The 21352-nt window shown below is 48.8% G+C and overlaps 1 protein-coding gene across 2 annotated transcripts in view; it reads right to left on the bottom strand.

Annotated features, from left to right (window-relative positions):
- Window positions 1-273: 273 nt before the first annotated feature.
- LOC138287220 (zinc finger protein 2-like) overlaps window positions 274-21352 on the bottom strand; it is a 282495-nt gene continuing 261416 nt past the window's right edge. For both annotated transcript variants that reach the window (XM_069227577.1, XM_069227576.1), the window contains exons 7-8: window positions 3209-3319; window positions 274-1994 (exon numbers count right to left, since the gene is read on the bottom strand). In XM_069227577.1, coding sequence (XP_069083678.1) covers window positions 1303-1994; window positions 3209-3319 — 803 coding nt within the window. In that variant the 3' untranslated portion in view covers window positions 274-1302. The remainder of the gene's footprint in view (window positions 1995-3208; window positions 3320-21352) is intronic.

Below are 21352 nucleotides of genomic sequence, written 5' to 3'. Positions count from 1 at the left end.
CACGCTGCCCCTAATGATTGCCAGTGGTTAGACTATTTGCAAACATTCATCCCAGCCCCTACACCTGGCAACTAGAGACTGGTGCCGCTTTCTAATCCTACTACTGCCAATGCTTGTGACTTCCAAAAAGGTGTACATTTCATCTACTCAAGGATTACTTCTATGGGTGCAGATTTACTACAAGTGTGGTAAACACGGGAATCTATATACTTAAGTTCCTGATCAAACAACTAAACAAGTTACAGCCGCTTAATGAAATCAGGACACCCCAACTACCAAGTCAAGAATGCATTTATTTGGGGATGTCTCGCCCTAAACAACCCCCCTAAAACTACCCCCCTCAACACCAGTGGTGTTTTCCTCTATTTGTTTTTCAGTTAATCAGAAACTGGAAAAAAAATCTATTTTACTACAATTATCTCCAAAACCCGTTTTCAGGGTGAAGCAATCTCTGCCTTCCCATTACTTTCAACCCTCTTTTTTGAATCAGGTGTTAGGCAGCGCATGCCCACAGAATATACACAAGTCAACCTCTCCGAACCCACGTCCGGAGCAGCTGTGAGTAGGGACAGGTGCACTGTCCGGGTTAAAATCTTCTGAACTCTTGCATGTGCCAAGTAACTGCTAGAAGGTGGAGTGAAGTGAACTCATTTACAGTGATCACTGAGTGACACGTTGAAGATGTTTGCCCTTTTACACCTCTTAGTTCTCTCCAAGATGTTTGAACCTCTGGAACTCACTTGTATTGGGCAGTATTTTATGACTTTTCTGTTCATTCTTAAAATCAGCCCATGAGTCCATCTGCTCTCCAACTTGTGGAAGTGTGTTTGTCAAGCATCACACTACAAATTGTTGTCTTGCAGTTACCTTCTGTGTGTAATTTAGCAGAACTGTGCCCCATCTCATAGCAGGTCTTGTGCTTTTTTGCTTTTACAAATCACTTCCAGATCTCCAGCTCCAACCTTGGCTGGCCCAAAATCAGCTTCTTTGTGTGCTCGCCTTGTTTCACTTTTGTGGCCAGTGTGCCAACGTGGGCCGTGAATCGTGGCGTGAAATGACTCTTGTGTCCATGACACTGGGTAGATTTCATTGATCTCTTTAGGTTCATGTTCAATATGTGTCTTCCTGCAGACAGTGTATCACTCATTGGTAACTGATACTTCTAGTGTATTACTCAGTGTTCACCAGTAGGTGTAGTGTTTTAGCCTCACACAGACTGATATTCGAATACCCCACCTGTTCAATACTTTGCTGGTCTCTTGGATCCATTTTCTCTCTGGTACTGTGGCATTTCAGCTTCTACTACCCATCAGTTTCATAGTTTTGTTGCAGTCTTGTGTGTATTTTCTGGTGTCCCACAAGGTTGTGTTTGAGGTTAAAGCTTTTCCCACACAGGTTGCACTGATAGGGTTTCTCGCCAGTGTGAAGTTTTTGGTGCCGGTGAAGAGCTCCATTCTGGTTGAAGGTCTTACCACATATGGCACAGTGGAATGGCCTCTCTCCCGTGTGTATTCGCTCGTGTCTGGTAAGAGCAGTCATTGACGAGAGACTTTTCCCACATTCGGTACATGTATACTTCCCGTTTACTTTAAGTGCTTGTGGACGCCCGTTTCGGCTGTCCTTCGGGTAGACCCGCTCTTCTTCAGGACTAGGATATGGTCGGCAGCTCTGCAGAGGGACTGGTTTGTGTGAAACATGGTTTCTCATAGTGCCTTCACATGCGTCATATGTTTCAGAAGACGGAACATTTTGTGTTGCCTGATGAAAACTGGAATGTGCTAGTTGAATGCAATCACTTTGCAGATGTTCGGGGTTCTCCTCTCTCTGCGCTTCATAACTTCCCGCCCACATCTGGCTCACAGAATGCTTTCTCTCAGTAATGCTCTGCGCTATGTTTGATTTCAGTTTCTGTGCTGTAGATTCGCAAAGTATCAACTTATCTTTACATTTTGAAATATTGCTGACTTTTCGGTTCCTTTTGGTGCTTCCATAACCTGTAGGATAATAAAACAAAGGACGGGTTAGTTGTCTGCTGTGAAACAGTGCACCATAGGAAGTATTCTCTTGAGACTGTGAGTCGTGAATAAGGCAGATCCTGGCTGCAGTGTGGAAGTCATGTGCATGAAGGAGGCATTGGATTCTGTAGGTCACCTGAAGAGGTTACTGAGATGCCTCATAAGTGAGATGCTGATGTCACCTTTGCTCGTCTGTGGAGAAGGTATCTTTTGTCCAAAGACACAGCCATGGGGAGTCTGTGGGCTACATTACTGTCTTGTGGCTCTTATTAAGGTAATAAGACTGCGTGTTTAGGGCAGCAACACCACCAAGTGTGGGAGACTGAGTCAACCCCACATTGTCTGGAAGCTGTTGCTCTAATTCCTGGTTAGCCCCGCAGTACATCACCCACCTCAATCGTGGGTAGTAGTGATTTGTGGCAACCTAAAGACACTCTGACCCCTCAGGGAAGTCGTGGAGAACAGATCATACCCCTTTCACTCAGTTACTCAGTAACACACATACCAAGGCAGGACTCAAGATGCAAACTGGATTTCAAGGCATTTATTGCAGCAACTGAATCCAAGTGTAAAAAGCATGAGCTCGATTATGAGGCAGATAAAAGGCACTTGATTTCAGGGTGAAACCTCAAATGCACCATAAGACGTCCCAAATGTACACCCTACGGGTTATCAAACTCTACTTAAGTCTGAGAGCCACATAAACCTGAGTGAAGCCTGCGCACACGCAGACTGCATTAGAATGTGAACACAGAGATATCACTGTAAGACTGGCCACTAGGTCCCCTAGAAGGCCGGTCCGTCAAGGGGCCTTAAAACAGTGAGAAGAGTCCTGTAAGAGCATGTTCACAAGCATTTAAAACATGTGGCGCATAGGATCAGTACCAGTGGGAATTGGAACCTAAGGGTTTCTCGCAATCATTTCCTCCCCTTTACTCTGGACATTAATGTTGAATGTATTTGTATCTGCAAAACCTATCAGTTGTTCTGTCAAACACTATGCTGAAGGGTCCCTGGCACCCTTAACAAAAATAATACTCTTCACTGCCTTTTCTGGTGACAGGAATCTAAGCTTTGGTATTCAAGGAGACACCTCATCCGATGACAAGATGGGGCAGGAGACGCAGAGACAGCATGTGTAAAACTTGTGCACTTTGAAGATGCTTCGAAGCACTGTAGAGTTCTCTACTCACCAGAAGGGCTGCCATCAGTTACAGCTGACCGGTACTCTTGGATGTCCATGGGGTAGGTCTCTCCCTCCTCGTTGATGCCCAGTGATGCGACTGGTGACATCTCCTCAGGACCTGTTATTGAAAGAAGAGGCACGTTTAAAGGTGAACTACAGCTTACGGTGATGCTGGCAGTGTACCATGTCCAGTCCCACAGAGAAGAGGTATAGTGGCCTTTTACACCCTTAACTCAGTCAAATACTAACAACAGACTCACAGAGACCTCCACCCAAAGCTCTACTCAAAGAACTAGACACACAAGACACTACTGAAGGCTGTACTCAGAGGGCTAGACACACAGAACTCTACCCAAGGCTCTACTCAGAGCGCTAGACACACAGACATGTACCCAAGGCTCTACTGAGAGCCTTAGACACACAGACCTGTACCCAAGGCTCTGCTCAGAGCACTAGACACACATAACTCTACTCAAGGCCCTACTCAGATCACTAGACACACAGAACTGTACCCAAGTCTGTACTCAGAGCGCTAGACACACACAACTTTACCGAAGGCTGTACTCAGACCTCTAGATACACAGAACTCTACCCAAGGCTCTATTTAGAGTGCTAGACACACTGAACGCCACCGAAGGTTCTTCTCAGAGTGCTAGACACACAGAACTCTACTCAAGACTATACTCAAAGCACTAAACAAACAGAACTCTACCCAAGTCTGTATTCAGAGAGCTCTAGACACACAGAATTCTAACCAAGGATGTAGTCAGAGCACAAAACACACAGAACTCTACTCAAGGCTCTACTTAGAGTGGTAGACACATTCAACGCTACCCCAGGTTCTTCTCTGAGTGCTAGACACACAGAACTCTACTCAAGACTATACTTAAAGCACTAAACACACAGAACTCTACCCAAGGCTGTACACAGAGAGCTAGACACACAGAACTCAACTCAAGGCTCTACTCAGAGCAATAGACACACAGAACTCTACCTAAGGCTGTACTTAGAGGGCTAGACACACATAACTATACCCAAGGCTCTACTGAGAGCGTTAAACTCACAGAACTCTACCCAAGGCCCTACTAAGAACACTAGACACAAACTGTACTGAAGGCTCTACTGAGAGCCTTAGACACACAGAACTGTACCCAAGTCCCTACTCAGAGCACTGGACACACAGAACTATACCCAAGGCCCTACTCAAAGGACCAGACACACAGACCTCTACCAAGAGGCTCTACTCAGAGCTCTAGACACAAAGAACTCTACCCGAGGCTGTACTCAGAGCACTAGACACACAGAACTCTACCCACGACACTACTCGTAGGACTAGACACACAGAACTCTACCCAAGGCTCTACTCAGAGGGCTAGACACACAGAACTCTACCTGAGGCTGTACTCAGAGTGCTAGGCACACAGACCTGTACCAAAGTCTCTACTGAGAGCGCTAGACACACAGAACTCTACCCAAGGCTGTACTCAGAGCACTAGACACACAGAACTGTATCGAAGGCTGTACTCAGAGCACTAGACACACAGAACTCTACCCAAGGCTGTACTCAGCACGCTTCACACAAAGAACTCTACCCAAGGCTGTACTCAGAACGCTAGACACACAGAACTTTACCCAAGGCTGTACTCAGAGGGCTAGAAACACAGAACTCTAACTGAGTGTGAGAAAGTAGCCTCTTTCTAGCCTTGTTACCCCCACTTTTGGCCTGTTTGTGAGTGTATGCCAGGGTGTTGTCACTGTCTCACTGGGATCCTGCTAGCCAGGGCCCAGTGCTCATAGTGAAAACCCTATGTTTTCAGTATGTTTGTTATGTGTCACTGGGACCCTGCTAGTCAGGACCCCAGTGCTCATAAGTTTGTGGCCTATATGTGTGTGTTCCCTGTGTAGTGCCTAACTGTCTCACTGAGGCTCTGCTAATCAGAACCTCAGTGGTTATGCTCTCTCATTTCTTTCCAAATTGTCACTAACAGGCTAGTGACCAATTTTACCAATTTACATTGGCTTACTGGAACACCCTTATAATTCCCTAGTATATGGTACTGAGGTACCCAGGGTATTGGGGTTCCAGGAGATCCCTATGGGCTGCAGCATTTATTTTGCCACCCATAGGGAGCTCTGACAATTCTTACACAGGCCTGCCACTGCAGCCTGAGTGAAATAACGTCCACGTTATTTCACAGCCATTTTACACTGCACTTAAGTAACTTATAGGTCACCTATATGTCTAACCTTTACCTGGTAAAGGTTAGGTGCAAAGTTACTTAGTGTGAGGGCACCCTGGCACTAGCCAAGGTGCCCCCACATTGTTCAGAGCCAATTCCCTGAACTTTGTGAGTGCGGGGACACCATTACACGCGTGCACTACATATAGGTCAATACCTATATGTAGCTTCACAATGGTAACTCCGAATATGGCCATGTAACATGTCTAAGATCATGGAATTGCCCCCTCTATGCCATCCTGCCATTGTTGGCACAATTCGATGATCCCAGTGGTCTGTAGCACAGACCCTGGTACTGCCAAACTGCCTTTCCTGGGGTTTCACTGCAGCTGCTGCTGCTGCTGCTGCCAACCCCTCAGACAGGTTTCTACCCTCCTGGGGTCAAGCCAGGCTTGTCCCAGGATGGCAGAACAAAGGACTTCCTCTGAGAGAGGGTGTGACACCCTCTCCCTTTGGAAAATGGTGTGAAGGCAGGGGAGGAGTAGCCTCCCCCAGCCTCTGGAAATGCTTTCTTGGGCACAGATGTGCCCAATTCTGCATAAGCCAGTCTACACCGGTTCAGGGACCCCTTAGCCCCTGCTCTGGCGCGAAACTGGACAAAGGAAAGGGGAGTGACCACTCCCCTGACCTGCACCTCCCCTGGGAGGTGTCCAGAGCTCCTCCAGTGTGCTCCAGACCTCTGCCATCTTGGAAACAGAGGTGCTGCTGGCACACTGGACTGCTCTGAGTGGCCAGTGCCACCAGGTGACGTCAGAGACTCCTTCTGATAGGCTCCTTCAGGTGTTAGTAGCCTATCCTCTCTCCTAAGTAGCCAAACCCTCTTTTCTGGCTATTTAGGGTCTCTGTCTCTGGGGAAACTTTAGATAACGAATGCAAGAGCTCAGCGGAGTTCCTCTGCATCTGTCTCTTCACCTTCTGCCAAGGAATCGACTGCTGACCGCGCTGGAAGCCTGCAAAACTGCAACATAGTAGCAAAGACGACTACTGCAACTCTGTAACGCTGATCCTGCCGCCTTCTCGACTGTTTTCCTGGTGGTGCATGCTGTGGGGGTAGTCTGCCTCCTCTCTGCACTAGAAGCTCTGAAGAAATCTCCCGTGGGTCGACGGAATCTTCCCCCTGCAACCGCAGGCACCAAAAAGCTGCATTACCGGTCCCTTGGGTCTCCTCTCAGCACGACGAGCGAGGTCCCTCGAATCCAGCAACTCTGTCCAGTGACTCTTCAGTCCAAGTTTGGTGGAGGTAAGCCCTTGCCTCACCTCGCTAGACTGCATTGCTGGGAACCGCGACTTTTGCAGCTACTCCGGCCTCCGTGCACTTCCGGCAGAAATCCTTTGTGCACAGTCCAGCCTGGGTCCACGGCACTCTAACCTGCATTGCACGACCTCCTAAGTTGTTCTCCGGCGACGTGGGACTTCTTTGTGCGACTTCGGGTGAGCACCGTTTCACGCATCCTCGTAGTGCCTGTTTCTGGCACTTCTCCGGGTGCTACTTGCTGCTAAGAGGGCTCCTTGTCTTGCTCGACGTCCCCTCTCTCTCCTGGTCCAATTTGCGACCTCCTGGTCCCTCCTGGGCCACAGCAGCATCCAAAAACGCTAACCGCATGATTTGCAGCTAGCAAGGCTTGTTGGCGTTCTTTCGGCGGGAAAACACTTCTGCACGACTCTACAAGGCGAGAGGGATCCGTCCACCAAAGGGGAAGTCTCTAGCCCTTTGCGTTCCTGCAGAAACCGCAGCTTCTTCTGTCCAGTAGAAGCTTATTTGCACCCGCAGCTGGCATTTCCTGGGCATCTGCCCATCTCCGACTTGCTTGTGACTTTTGGACTTGGTCCCCTTGTTCCACACGTACCCTAGATTGGAAATCCACAGTTGTTGCATTGTTGGTTTGTGTCTTTCCTGCATTATTCCTCTAACACGACTTCTTTGTCCTTAGGGGAACTTTGGTGCACTTTGCACTCACTTTTCAGGGTCTTGGGGAGGGTTATTTTTCTAACTCTCACTATTTTCTAATAGTCCCAGCGACCCTCTACAAGGTCACATAGGTTTGGGGTCCATTCGTGGTTCGCATTCCACTTTTGGAGTATATGGTTTGTGTTGCCCCTATCCCTATGTTTCCCCATTGCATCCTATTGTAACTATACATTGTTTGCACTGTTTTCTAAGACTATACTGCATATTTTTGCTATTGTGTATATATATCTTGTGTATATTTCCTATCCTCTCACTGAGGGTACACTCTAAGATACTTTGGCATATTGTCATAAAAATAAAGTACCTTTATTTTTTAGTATAACTTTGTATTGTGTTTTCTTATGATATTGTGCATATGACACTAAGTGGTACTGTAGTAGCTTCACACGTCTCCTAGTTCAGCCTAAGCTGCTCTGCTAAGCTACCATTATCTATCAGCCTAAGCTGCTAGACACCCTATACACTAATAAGGGATAACTGGGCCTGGTGCAAGGTGCAAGTACCCCTTGGTACTCACTACAAGCCAGTCCAGCCTCCTACACTGAGGCTCTACTCAGAGCGCTAGACACACAGAATTCTACTGAGGCTGTACTCCTAGCACTAGACTCACAGAACTCTACCCAAGGCTCTACACAGGCCTGTCCCAAGGCTCTACTCAGAGGGCTAGACACAGACAGCTCTACCCAAGACCCTACTTAGAGGGCTAGACACACAAAACTCTACCCAAATCTCAACCTAGAGCCCTAAACAAACAGAACTCTGCCCAATGCTTTACTGAATGCACTAGACACATAGCCCTGTACCCAAGGCTCTACTCAGAGGGCTGGACACACAGAACTGTACCCAAGTCTCTACTCAGAGGGCTGGACACACAGAACTGTACCCAAGGCTCTACTCAGAGGGCCAGACACACAGAACTCTAACCAAGGGAGTACTCAGAGCACCGGACACACAAACCTTTACCCAAGGCTCTATTTAGAGCGCTAGACACACACACCTGTACCCAAGGGTCAATTCAGAGCACTAGACACACAGAACTCTACCCAATGCTGTACTCAGAGCCCTAGACACAGAGACCTGTAACCAAGGCTCTATTGAGAGCCTTAGACACACAGAACTCTACTCAAGGCTCTACTCAGAGCAATAGACACACAGAACTCTACCTAAGACTGTACTTAGAGGGCTAGAAACACAGAACTATACCCAAGGCTCTACTGAGAGCGTTAAACTCACAGAACTCTACCCAAGGCCCTACTCAGAGCACTGGACACACAGAACTCAACCCAAGGCCCTACTCAGTGCACTTATAACACAGAACTCTACCCGAGTTTCTGCTGAGAGCACTAGACACACAGAACTCTACCCAAGGTTCTACTCAGAGCGCTACACTCACAGAACTGTACCCAAGGCGCTACTCAGAGCATTAGACACACAGAACTGTACCCAAGGCTGTACCTGCAGGGCTAGACACACAGAGCTGTACCCAAGGCTCAACTCAGAGCGATAGACACACAGAAATCTACCCAAGGCTGTATTGAGAGCTCTAGACACACAGAATTCTACTCAAGGCTCCACTCGGGGCTCTAGACACACATAACTCTACCCAAGGCTTTACTCAGAGAGCTAGACACAAATAACTCCACCCGAGTCTGTACTCCGAGGGCTAGATACATGGAACTATACCCAAGGCTGTAATCAGAGCACTACACATGCATAATTCTATCCAAGGCTGTACTCAGAGGGCTAGACACACAGAACTGTACGCAAGGCTCAACTTAGTGCACTATACACACAGAGCTCTGCCCAAGGTTGTACTCAGCGCGCTTCACACACAGAACTCTACCCGAGGCTGTACTCCTAGCACTAGACTCACAGAACTCTACCCAAGGCTCTACTCAGAGGGCCAGACACACAGGCCTGTACCCAAGGCTCTACTCAGAGGGCTAGACACAGACAGCTCTACCCAAGACCCTTCTTAGAGGGCTAGACACACAAAACTCAACCCAAATCTCAACTGAGAGCCTTAAACACACAGAACTTTGCCCAATGCTCTACTGAATGCACTAGACCCACAGCCCTGTACCCAAGGCTCTACTTAGAGGGCTGGACACACAGAACTGTACCCAAGGCTCTACTCAGAGGGCTGGACACACAGAACTGTACGCAAGGCTCTACTCAGAGGGGCAGACACGCAGAACTCTAACCATGGGAGTACTCAGAGCACCAGACACACAGACCTTTACCCAAGGCTCTATTCAGAGCGCTAGACACACACACCTGTACCCAAGCGTCAATTCAGAGCACTAGACACACAGAACTCTACGCAAGGCTGTACTCAGAGCCCTAGACACAGAGACCTGTAGCCAAGGCTCTGCTGAGAGCCTTAGACACACAGAACTGTACCCAAGGTTCAACTCAGACCAATAGACACATTGATCTCTACCCGAGGCTCTACTCAGAGCACCAGACACACAGAACGCTACCCGACGCTCTGCTCAGAGCTCTAGACACACAGAACTCTACCCAAGGTTGCACTCAGAGCGCTAGACACACAGAACTCTACTCAAGGCTCTACTCAGAGCATTAGACTCACAGAACTCTACCCAAGGCCCTACTCAGAGTACTAGACACACAGAACTCTACTCAAGGCTCTACTCAGAGCACTAGACACACATAACTCTACTCAAGGCTCTACTCAGAGCACTAGACAAACACACAACTCCACTGAAGGCTCTACTCAGAGCACCAAACACACAGAACTCTACCCAAGACTCTACTCAGAGTGCTAGACACACAGAACTCTACCCAAGGCTTCACTCAAAGCACTAGACAAACAGAACTCTACCCAAGGCTGTACTCAGAGCGCTAGACACACAGACCTGTAACCAAGGCTCTACTCAGAGCACTAGACACACAGAACCCTATCCAAGGCTGTATTCAGAGCACAAGACACACAGAACTCTACCCAAGGCTCTACTCAGAGCACAAGACACACAGAACTCTACCTAAAGCTGTACTCAGAGGGCTAGACACACAGAACTCTACCTAAAGCTGTACTCAGAGGGCAAGACACACAGAACTCTACTCAAGGTTCTACTGAGAGCACTAGACACACAGAACTGTACCTAAGGTCCTACTCAGTGCACTAGACACAGAGAACTCTACCCAAGGCTCTACTGAGAGCGCTACATTCACAGAACGCTACCCAAGGCTCTACTCAGAGCACCAGACACACAGAACTCTACTCAAGGCTCTACTAAGAGCAATAGAGTCAGAGAACTCTACCCAGGGCTCTACTCAGAGCGCAAGTGTAGGAGGCTGGACTGGCTTGTAGTGAGAACCAAGGGGTACTTGCACCTTGCACCAGGCTCAGTTATCCCTTATTAGTGTATAGGGTGTCTAGCAGCTTAGGCTGATAGATAATGGTAGCTTAGCAGAGCAGCTTAGGCTGAACTAGGAGACGAGTGAAGCTCCTACAGTACCACTAGTGTCATATGCACAATATCATAAGAAAACACAATACACAGATATACTAAAAATAAAGGTACTTTATTTTTATGACAATATGCCAAAAGTATCTCAGTGAGTACCCTCAGTATGAGGATAGCAAATATACACAAGATATATGTACACAATACCAAAAATATGCAGTATAGTATTAGAAAACAGTGCAAACAATGTACAGTTACAATAGGATGCAATGGGGACACATAGGGATAGGGGCAACACAAACCATTTACTCCAAAAGTGGAATGCGAACCACGAATGGACCCCAAACCTATGTGACCTTGTAGAGGGTCGCTGGGACTGTAAGAAAACAGTGAGGGTTAGAAAAATAGCCCACCCCAAGACCCTGAAAAGTGAGTGCAAAGTGCACTAAAGTTCCCCAAAGGACACAGAAGTCGTGATAGGGGAATTCTGCAGGAAAGGCACAAACCAGCAATGCAACAACAATGGATTTCCAGTCGAGGGTACCTGTGGAACAAGGGGACCAAGTCCAAAAGTCACAAGCAAGTCGGAGATGGGCAGATGCCCAGGAAATGCCAGCTGTGGGTGCAAAGAAGCTGCTACTGGACAGTCGAAGCTGAGGATTCTGCAGGAACGACAAGGGCTAGGAACTTCCCCTTTGGAGGACGGATCCCGCACGCCGTGGAAAGTCGTGCAGAAGTGTTTTCCTGAAGAAAGACCACAAACAAGCCTTACTAGCTGCAAGTCGTGCGATTAGGGTTTTTGGATGCTGCTGTGGCCCAGGAGGGACCAGGATATTGCCAATTGCGTCTGGGGACAGAGGAGGCGTCGAGCAAGACAAGGAGCCCTCTCAGAAGCAGGCAGCACCCGCAGAAGTGCCAGAACAGGCACTACAAAGAGGAGTGAAACGGTGCTCACCCGAAGTCGCACAAAGGAGTCCCACGTCGCCGGAGGACAACTTAGAAAGTCGTGCAATGCAGGTTAGAGTGCCGTGGACCCAGGCTTGGCTGTGCACAAAGGATTTCCGCCGGAAGTGCACAGAGGCCGGAGTAGCTGCAAAAGTCGCGGTTCCCAGCAATGCAGTCTGGCGTGGGGAGGCAAGGACTTACCTCCACCAAACTTGGACTGAAGAGTCACTGGACTGTTGGAGTCACTTGGACAGAGTTGCTGGATTCAAGGGACCTCGCTCGTCGTGCTGAGAGGAGACCCAGGGTACCAGTGATGCAGTTCTTTGGTGCCTGCGGTAGCAGGGGGACGATTCCGTCGACCCACTGGAGATTTCTTCGGAGCTTCTAGTGCAGAGAGGAGGCAGACTACCCCCACAGCATGCACCACCAGGAAAGCAGTCGAGAAGGCGGCAGGATCAGCGTTACAGAGTTGCAGTAGTCTTCTTCGCTACTTTGTTGCAGTTTTGCAGGCTTCCAGCGCGGTCAGCAGTCGATTCCTTGGCAGAAGGTGAAGAGAGAGATGCAGAGGAACTCGGATGAGCTCTTGCATTCGTTATCTAAGGAAATCCCCAAAGCAGAGACCCTAAATAGCCAGAAAAGAGGGTTTGGCTACTTAGGAGAGAAGATAGGCTAGTAACACCTGAAGGAGCCTATTAGAAGGAGTCTCTGACGTCACCTGCTGGCCCTGGCCACTCAGAGCAGTCCAGTGTGCCAGCAGCACCTCTGTTTCCAAGATGGCAGAGGTCTGGAGCACATTGGAGGAGCTCTGGGCATCTCCCAGGGGAGGTGCAGGTCAGGGGAGTGGTCACTCCCCTTTCCTTTGTCCAGTTTCGCACCAGAGCAGGGCTGAGGGGTCCCTGAACCGGTGCAGACTGGCTTATGCAGAAATGGGCACCATGTGTGCCCATGAAAGCATTTCCAGAGGCTGGGGGAGGCTACTCCTCCCCAGCCCTGACACCTTTTTCCAAAGGGAGAGGGTGTAACACCCTCTCTCAGAGGAAGTCCTTTGTTCTGCCATCCTGGGCCAGGCCTGGCTGGACCCCAGGAGGGCAGAAACCTGTCTGGGGGGTTGGCAGCAGCAGCAGCTGCAGTGAAACCCCAGGAAAGGCAGTTTGGCAGTACCAGGGTCTGTGCTAGAGACCCGTGGGATCATGGGATTGTGCCAACAATGCCAGGATAGCATAGAGGGGGCAATTCCATGATCTTAGACATGTTACATGGCCATATTCGGAGTTACCATTGTGAAGCTACACATAGGTAGTGACCTATATGTAGTGCACGCGTGTAATGGTGTCCCCGCACTCACAAAGTCCGGGGAATTGGCCCTGAACAATGTGGGGGCACCTTGGCTAGTGCCAGGGTGCCCACACACTAAGTAACTTAGCACCCAACCTTTACCAGGTAAAGGTTAGACATATAGGTGACTTATAAGTTACTTAAGTGCAGTGTAAAATGGCTGTGAAATAACGTGGATGTTATTTCACTCAGGCTGCAGTGGCAGGCCTGTGTAAGAATTGTCAGAGCTCCCTATGGGTGGCAAAAGAAATGCTGCAGCCCATAGGGATCTCCTGGAACCCCAATACCCTGGGTACCTCAGTACCATATACTAGGGAATTATAAGGGTGTTCCAGTATGCCAATATAAATTGGTAAAATTGGTCACTAGCCTGTTAGTGACAATTTGTAAAGAGAGAGCATAACCACTGAGGTTCTGGTTAGCAGAGCCTCAGTGAGACAGTTAGGCATCACACAGGGAACACATACCTATAGGCCACAAACTTATGAGCACTGAGGTCCTAGCTAGCAGGATCCCAGTGACACATAACAAACATACTGAAAACATAGGGTTTTCACTATGAGCACTGGGCCCTGGGTAGCAGGATCCCAGTGAGACAGTGAAAACACCCTGACATACACTCACAAACAGGCCAAAAGTGGGGGTAACAAGGCTAGAAAGAGGCTACTTTCTCACAGCAAGACACAGAGAACTGTACCCAAGGCTGTACTCAGAAGGCTAGACACAGAGAACTGTACCAAAGGCTGAACTCAGAGCGGTAGACAAACAGTACTCTACCCGAGGCTCTACTGAGAGCACCAGTTGCACAGAACTCTACTCAAGTCTCTACTCAGATCGCTAGACACACAGAACTCTACTCAAGGCTCTACGAAGAGCATTAGACACACAGAACTATACCCAAGGCTGTACTCAGAGCGCTAGACACACATAACTCTACCTAAGGCTTTACTCAGAGCACTAGACACACAGTACTCTACCCAAGGCTCTACTGAGAGCACCAGTTGCACAGAACTATACCCAAGTCTCTACTCAGATCGCTAGACACACAGAACTATACCCAAGGCTGTACTCAGAGCGCTAGACACACATAACTCTACTCAAGGCTCTACGAAGAGCATTAGACACACAGAACTCTACCTAAGGCTTTACTCAGAGTGCAAGACACAGAGAACTCTACCCAAGGCTGTACTCAGAAACACTAGACACAGAGAACTGTACCCGAGGCTTTACTCAGAGCACTAGACACACAGTACTCTACCCGAGGCTCTACTGAGAGCACTAGACACACAAACCTCTACCCAATGCTCTATTCAGAGCACCAGACACACAGAACTCTGCTCAAGACTCTACTCAGAGTGCTAGACACAGAGCTCTACTCAATGCTCTACTAAGAGCACTAGAGTCAGAGAACTCTACCCAAGGCTCTACTCAGAGCGCAAGACACAGAGAACTGTACCCAAGGCTGTACTCAGAGCCCTAGACAAACAGAACTCTACCCGAGACTCTACTAAGAGCACTAGACACACAGACCTGTACCCAAGGCTCTACTCAGAGGGCCAGACACACAGAACTGTACCAGAGGCTATACTCAGAGCACTAGAAACACAGTACTCTACCCGAGGCTCAACTGAGAGCACTAGACACACAAACCTCTACCCAATGCTCTATTCAGAGTACCAGACACACAGAACTCTACCCAAGGCTCTACTCAGAGCGCAAGACATAGAGAACTGCACCCAAGGCTGTACTCAGAGCGCTAGACAAACAGAACTCTACCCGAGACTCTACTAAGAGCACTAGACACACAGACCTGTACCCAAGGCTCTACTCAGAGGGCCAGACACACAGAACTGTACCAGAGGCTTTACTCACAGCACTAGACACACAGTACTCTACCCGAGACTCTACTAAGAGCACTAGACACACAGACCTGTACTCAAGGCTCTACTCAGAGCACTAGACATACAGAACTGTACCCGAGGCTCCACTCAGAGGGCCAGACACACAGAACTGTACCTGAGGCTTTACTCAGAGCACTAGACACACAGAACTCTACCCAAGTCTCTACTCAGAGCGCTAGACACACAGAACTCTACTGAAGGCTCGGCTCAGAGCATTAGACACACAGAACTCTACCTAAGGCTGTACTCAGCGGGCTAGACACACAGAACTATACCCACGGTTCTACTGCGAGCGCTAAAGTCACAGATGTGTACCCAAGGCCCTACTCAGAGCACTAGACACACAGAACTGTACTGAAGGCTTTACTCAGAGCACTAGACACACAGAACTCTACTCAAGGCCCTACTCACAGCACTAGACACACAGAACTCTACCCAAGGCCCTACTTAGCGTACTATACACAGAGAACTGTACCCGAGGTTCTACTGAGAGCACTAGACACAGAGAACTGTACCCGAGGTTCTACTGAGAGCACTAGACACAGAGAACTGTACCCGAGGTTCTACTGAGAGCACTAGACACACAGAACTGTACCGGAGGTTCTACTGAGAGCACTAGGCACACAGAACTGTACCCAAGGCTCTACTCAGAGTGCTAGACCCACAGAGCTCTACTCAAGGCTCTACTCAGAGCACTAGAGTCAGAGAACTCTACCCAAGGCTCTACTTAGAGCGCAAGACACAGAGAACTGTACCCAAGGCTGTACTCAGAGCGCTAGACAAACAGAACTCTACTCGAGACTCTACTAAGAGCACTAGACACACAGACCTGTACCCAAGGCTCTACTCAGAGGGCCAGACACACAAAACTGTACCAGAGGCTATACTCAGAGCACTAGAAACACAGTACTCTACCCGAGGCTCCACTGAGAGCACTAGACACACAAACCTCTATCCAATGCTCTATTCAGAGCACCAGACACACAGAACTCTACCCAAGGCTCTACTCAGAGTGCAAGACACAGAGAACTGTACCCAAGGCTGTACTCAGAGCGCTAGACAAACAGAACTCTACCCGAGACTCTACTAAGAGCACTAGACACACAGACCTGTACTCAAGGCTCTACTCAGAGCACTAGACATACAGAACTGTACCTGAGGCTCTACTCAGAGGGCCAGACACACAGAACTGTACCTGAGGCTTTACTCAGAGCACTAGACACACAGAACTCTACCCAAGTCTCTACTCAGAGCGCTAGACACACAGAACTCTACTCAAGGCTCTACTGAGAGCATTAGACACACAGAACTGTAGCCAAGGCTGTACTCAGAGCGCTAGACACACAGAACTCTACCTAAGGCTGTACTCAGCGGGCTAGACACACAGAACTATACCCACGGTTCTACTGCGAGCGCTAAAGTCACAGAAGTGTACTCAAGGCCCTACTCAGAGCACTAGACACACAGAACTGTACTGAAGGCTTTACTCAGAGCACTAGACACACAGAACTCTACTTAAGGCCCTACTCACAGCACTAGACACACAGAACTTTACCCAAGACCCTACTTAGTGTACTATACACAGAGAACTGTACCCGAGGTTCTACTGAGAGCACTAGACACAGAGAACTGTACCCGAGGTTCTACTGAGAGCACTAGACACACAGAACTGTACCGGAGGTTCTACTGAGAGCACTAGGCACACAGAACTGTACCCAAGGCTCTACTCAGAGTGCTAGACCCACAGAGCTCTTCTCAAGGCTCTACTCAGAGCACTAGACACAGAGAACTGTACCCAAGGCTGTACTCAGAGAGCTAGACAAACAGAACTCTACCCGAGACTCTACTAAGAGCACTAGACACACAGACCTGTACCCAAGGCTCTACCCAGAGGGCCAGACACACAGAACTGTACCAGAGGCTTTACTCAGAGCACTAGTGTAGGAGGCTGGACTGGCTTGTAGTGAGTACCTAGGGGTACTTGCACCTTGCACCAGGCCCAGTTATACCTTATTAGTGTATAGGGTGTCTAGCAGCTTAGGCTGAAAGATAATGGTAGCTTAGCAGAGCAGCTTAGGCTGAACTAGGAGACGTGTGAAGCTACTACAGTACCACAAGTGTCACTTGCACAATATCATAAGAAAACACAATACACAGTTATACTAAAAATAAAGGTACTTTATTTTTATGACAATATGCCAAAGTATCTTAGAGTGTACCCTCAGTGAGAGGATAGGAAATATACACAAGATATATATGCACAATAGCAAAAATATGCAGTATAGTCTTAGAAAACAGTGCAAACAATGTATAGTTACAATAGGATGCAATGGGGACACATAGGGATAGGGGCAACACAAACCATATACTCCAAAAGTGGAATGCGAACCACGAATGGACCCCAAACCTATGTGACCTTGTAGAGGGTCGCTGGGACTATTAGAAAATAGTGAGAGTTAGAAAAATAACCCTCCCCAAGACCCTGAAAAGTGAGTGCAAAGTGCACTAAAGTTCCCCTAAGGACAAAGAAGTCGTGTTAGAGGAATAATGCAGGAAAGACACAAACCAACAATGAAACAACGGTGGATTTCCAATCTAGGGTACCTGTGGAACAAGGGGACCAAGTCCAAAAGTCACAAGCAAGTCGGAGATGGGCATATGCCCAGGAAATGCCAGCTGCGGATGCAAAGAAGCTTCTACTGGACAGAAGAAGCTGAGGTTTCTGCAGGAACTAAAAGGGCTAGAGACTTCCCCTTTGGTGGACGGATTCCACTCGCCGTGGAGAGTCGTGCAGAAGTGTTTTCCCCCCGAAAGAACGCCAACAAGCCTTGCTAGCTGCAAATCGTGCGGTTAGCGTTTTTGGACGCTGCTGTGGCCCAGGAGGGACCAGGAGGTCGCAAATTGGACCAGGAAGTAGAGGGGACGTCGAGCAAGACAAGGAACCCTCTCAGCAGCAGGTAGCACCCGGAGAAGTGCCAGAAACAGGCACTACAAGGATGCGTGAAACGGTGCTCACCTGAAGTTACACTAAGGAGTCCCACGTCGCCGGAGACCAACTTAGAAAGTCGTGCAATGCAGGTTAGAGTGCCGTGGACCAAGGCTTGGCTGTGCACAAAGGATTTCCGCCGAAAGTGCACAGGGGCCGGAGTAGCTGCAAAAGTCGCGGTTCCCAGCAATGCAGTCTAGCGAGGTGAGGCAAGGACTTACCTCCACCAAACTTGGACTGAGGAGTCACTGGACTGTGGGAGTCACTTGGACAGAGTTGCTGGATTCGAGGGACCTCGCTCGTCGTGCTGAGAGGAGACCCAAGGGACCGGTAATGCAGCCTTTTGGTGCCTGCGGTTGCAGGGGGAAGATTCCGTCGACCCACGGGAGATTTCTTCGGAGCTTCTAGTGCAGAGAGGAGGCAGACTACCCCCACAGCATGCACCACCAGGAAAACAGTCGAGAAAGCGGCAGGATCAGCGTTACAGAGTTGCAGTAGTCGTCTTTGCTACTATGTTGCAGTTTTGCAGGCTTCCAGCGCGGTCAGCAGTCGATTCCTTGGCAGAAGGTGAAGAGAGAGATGCAGAGGAACTCTGATGAGCTCTTGCATTCGTTATCTAAAGTTTCCCCAGAGACAGAGACCCTAAATAGCCAGAAAAGAGGGTTTGGCTACCTAGGAGAGAGGATAGGCTACTAACACCTGAAGGAGCCTATCAGCAGGAGTCTCTGACGTCACCTGGTGGCACTGGCCACTCAGAGCAGTCAAGGCGGCAGGATCAGCGTTACAGAGTTGCAGTAGTCGTCTTTGCTACTATGTTGCAGTTTTGCAGGCTTCCAGCGCGGTCAGCAGTCGATTCCTTGGCAGAAGGTGAAGAGACAGATGCAGAGGAACTCCGCTGAGCTCTTGCATTCGTTATCTAAAGTTTCCCCAGAGACAGAGACCCTAAATAGCCAGAAAAGAGGGTTTGGCTACTTAGGAGAGAGGATAGGCTAGCAACACCTGAAGGAGCCTATCCGAAGGAGTCTCTGACGTCACCTTGTGGCACTGGCCACTCAGAGCAGTCCAGTGTGCCAGCAGCACCTCTGTTTCCAAGATGGCAGAGGTCTGGAGCACACTGGAGGAGCTCTGGACACCTCCCAGGGGAGGTGCAGGTCAGGGGAGTGGTCACTCCCCTTTCCTTTGTCCAGTTTCGCGCCAGAGCAGGGCTAAGGGGTCCCCTGAACCGGTGTAGACTGGCTTATGCAGAATTGGGCACATCTGTGCCCAAGAAAGCATTTCCAGAGGCTGGGGGAGGCTACTCCTCCCCTGCCTTCACACCATTTTCCAAAGGGAGAGGGTGTAACACCCTCTCTCAGAGGAAGTCCTTTGTTCTGCCATCCTGGGACAAGCCTGGCTTGACCCCAGGAGGGCAGAAACCTGTCTAAGGGGTTGGCAGCAGCAGCAGCTGCAATGAAACCCCAGGATGGCATAGAGGGGGCAATTCCATGATCATAGACATGTTACATGGCCATATTCGGAGTTACCATTGTGAAGCTACATATAGGTAGTGACCTATATGTAGTGCACGCGTGTAATGGTGTCCCCGTACTCACAAAGTCCGGGGAATTGGCCCTGAACAATGTGGGGGCACCTTGGCTAGTGCCAGGGTGCCCTCACACTAAGTAACTTTGCACCTAACCTTTACCAGGTAAAGGTTAGACATATAGGTGACTTATAAGTTACTTAAGTGCAGTGTAAAATGGCTGTGAAATAACGTGGACGTTATTTCACTCAGGCTGCAGTGGCAGGCCTGTGTAAGAATTGTCAGAGCTCCCTATGGGTGGCAAAAGAAATGCTGCAGCCCATATGGATCTCCTGGAACCCCAATACCCTGGGTACCTCAGTACCATATACTAGGGAATTATAAGGGTGTTCCAGTAAGCCAATGTAAATTGGTAAAATTGGTCACTAGTCTGTTAGTGACAATTTAGAAAGAAATGAGAGACCATAACCACTGAGGTTCTGATTAGCAGAGCCTCAGTGAGACAGTTAGTCACTACACAGGTAACACATTCAGGCACACTTATGAGCACTGGGGCCCTGGTGAACAGGGTCCCAGTGACACATAAAACTAAAACAACATATATACAGTGAAAAATGGGGGTAACATGCCAGGCAAAATGGTACTTTCCTACACAACCCCCCCGCCCCCCAAACGAAGGACAATAAGACTAGCCATGACCTGATGAGTCTTCATTGTTTAAGTGGAAATATCTGGAGAGTCCATCTGCATTGGAGTGGCTACTCCCAGGTCTATGTTCCACTGTATAGTCTATTCCCTGTAGGGATATGGACCACCTCAACAATTTTGGATTTTCACCTTTCATTTGTTTTAGCCAAAGTAGAGGTTTGTGGTCTGTCTGAACAATGAAGTGAGTGCCAAACAGGTATGGCCTCAACTTCTTCAGAGCCCAGACCACAGCAAAGGCCTCCCTCTCTATGGCAGACCAACGCTTTTCTCTAGGGGTCACCCTCCTACTAATAAAAGCAACAGGTTGATCCTGGCCCTCAGAATTAAGTTGTGATAGGACTGCCCCTACTCCTAATTCAGATGCATCAGTTTGGACATAGAATTTTTTAGAGTAACAAGGGCTTTTCAGGACAGGTGCAGAGCACATGGCCTGCTTCAGCTCCTCAAAAGGTTTCTGACAGTTTGCTGTCCATAATACCTTTTTAGGCATTTTCTTGGATGTGAGGTCATTAAGAGGGGCAGCAATGGAGCCATAGTTCTTAATGAACCTCCTGTAATACCCAGTGAGGCCTAGGAAGGCTCTCACCTGAGTCTGAGTGGTAGGGGGAACCCAATCAATAATTGTTTGGATTTTCCCCTGAAGTGGTGCAATCTGTTCCCCACCAACAAGGTGTCCCAGATAAACCACCTTACCCTGCCCTATCTGGCACTTTGAAGCCTTGATAGTGAGGCCTGCCTTTTGCAGGGCCTCCAAAACTTTCCATAGGTGGACCAGGTGATCATCCCAGCCGGAGCTAAAGACAGCTATATCGTCCAAATATGCTGCACTGAAAGCCTCCAGCCCTTGCAGGACTGTGTTCACCAACCTCTGAAAAGTGGCAGGTGCATTTTTCAAACCAAAAGGCATTACAGTAAACTGGTAATGGCCTCCAATGGTTGAAAATGCAGTTTTAGGTTTAGCATCTTCTGACAATTTGATCTGCCAATACCCTGCAGTCAAATCAAAAGTGCTAAGATACTTGGCAGATGCCAGTGTATCTATGAGCTCATCTGCCCTGGGTATAGGGTGAGCATCAGTTTTGGTTACCAGGTTGAGACCTCTATAGTCTACACA

Source organism: Pleurodeles waltl, chromosome 4_1, assembly GCF_031143425.1.
Source record: "Pleurodeles waltl isolate 20211129_DDA chromosome 4_1, aPleWal1.hap1.20221129, whole genome shotgun sequence".
Classification (NCBI taxonomy): Eukaryota; Metazoa; Chordata; class Amphibia; order Caudata; family Salamandridae; genus Pleurodeles; species Pleurodeles waltl.
This window is presented reverse-complemented; position numbering and strand designations above follow the sequence as displayed.